Source organism: Penaeus monodon, chromosome 24, assembly GCF_015228065.2.
Source record: "Penaeus monodon isolate SGIC_2016 chromosome 24, NSTDA_Pmon_1, whole genome shotgun sequence".
In the NCBI taxonomy this organism is placed as follows: domain Eukaryota; kingdom Metazoa; phylum Arthropoda; class Malacostraca; order Decapoda; family Penaeidae; genus Penaeus; species Penaeus monodon.
This window is the reverse complement of record NC_051409.1, coordinates 13,366,405-13,367,898: the sequence shown is the minus strand read 5'-3', so window position 1 is coordinate 13,367,898 and position 1,494 is coordinate 13,366,405. Positions and strand designations below refer to the sequence as shown.

Genomic DNA, 1,494 nt, shown 5'->3' with positions numbered 1-1,494 from the left:
ACTTCTTCAAAATTTGTCTTGTAAATGAAAGAAAATGAAGCAATTGTATCATGAAAAACTTTGCATCAATCAGATTTTTAAATTCTCCGACAATGATTGTAAAAAATGTTAGTCACCCTTATGCAATTCTCTTTTAGGATTATTTTCAATGAAAATTCAGGTACAGAAGAAAAGGTTTCTTTATTTTTTGTTAATTCGTGAGGGTATATTTTGAGAGGAAACGAAAAAGGGAAATGTCTTGCACTATGAAATAGTTTTATTATTTTAGCAGATTTTCCAAGATGTGATAATGAAAAATAGAAAAAAATTGGTCTGTTATGAGTGAAGTCTTCAGTTTTATGCAAAGGAAGGTTATTATTTACCATATGTTTTATTACTTATTTTAATATGGTTATTTTTATAACATTAATCTTTCTTTTATTTTAAGCCAATTTTTCTATTATGTTTAAACATAGAGAGTATTATAGTTTGATAATTAAAAGTTCACTTTAATTTAGAGCTTCATTATATATTTTTTTTATAATATTGGATTGTTTTAATGCACTGAAGTTGGTTTTTGTTTTACTGTTCAATTTGCCTTCTTTTAATTATATTGCTTATTAATGCACTGTCATTATGTCTCTTTAATTGATTTTCTAAATAATGATTTGCTTGGAATTATAAAAAAATAGAGCCACCCATAATTTGTGGAAGAAGCAGCATCAGCAATGGCCAACTTCTCCAGATCAAGTACAGATGTTTGTGAATGTAACATATGTTGGCTTTATATTGCACTGGTTTATATTTACCATGTAGGTACTGCTGAACCATGTTGAGTATGACCGTGTGGGCACCCAGCAGTCTATGGTGCTAACCTCACTCAAGACCAAATATGTGAACCTGACAGCCAGCGCCACCACCACTCCCGACTCTCCACCAGGTAGCATGGCCCATGCCCAGCACCACAAGCAGTCCTCTGCGGTGAAGGAGGACCAGCTAGACGACCCTAAGTTTGTGCTGTGGTCAAGAGACAAGGTCACGCTGGGATGGAGGAAGACCTTTCCCCCAGGTGCAGGCATGGTTAATTTGGGCAACACCTGCTACATGAACTCCTCACTACAGGTGAGAGGGATGTGGAACGAGTCCGTAGAGGAATGTGTGAGTGCGATGAAGGTTTGTGGGTACTAGACAAGGAGTAAAAAATGTTTTATTTTATGGTAAGTATGTTTTGAGATACAATATGCTTTTCTGTTTTTTGTACTCATTTCTGGTAAAACATGATTTTGAACTTATTGGACTACCTTTTCTGTGTATGGATACTCTTTTTTTTAGCATCCCCTGTTGTATGAGTGTTAATGAGTGCTTCTGGAAGTCAACATTGCCTCCTTTCAAATAATTTTCTGTCATGTTTGAGAAAATACCCTATTTTTCATATTCAGCATTTTAAGTCTAAAATTCAGTTAGTTCATGAAAATGTCTGCCTTCATTAAAAAAAACTACATATAGGTGGCAGTC

General features: G+C 34.4%; 1 protein-coding gene across 1 annotated transcript in view; it reads left to right on the top strand.

Moving 5' to 3' along the window:
• Positions 1 to 1,494, top strand: part of LOC119588594 (ubiquitin carboxyl-terminal hydrolase 36-like) — a gene marked incomplete in the record, with an annotated part of 14,376 nt that overhangs the window by 3,203 nt on the left and 9,679 nt on the right. The window contains 1 exon segment of the mRNA XM_037937237.1: positions 796 to 1,101. Coding sequence (XP_037793165.1) covers positions 796 to 1,101 — 306 coding nt within the window.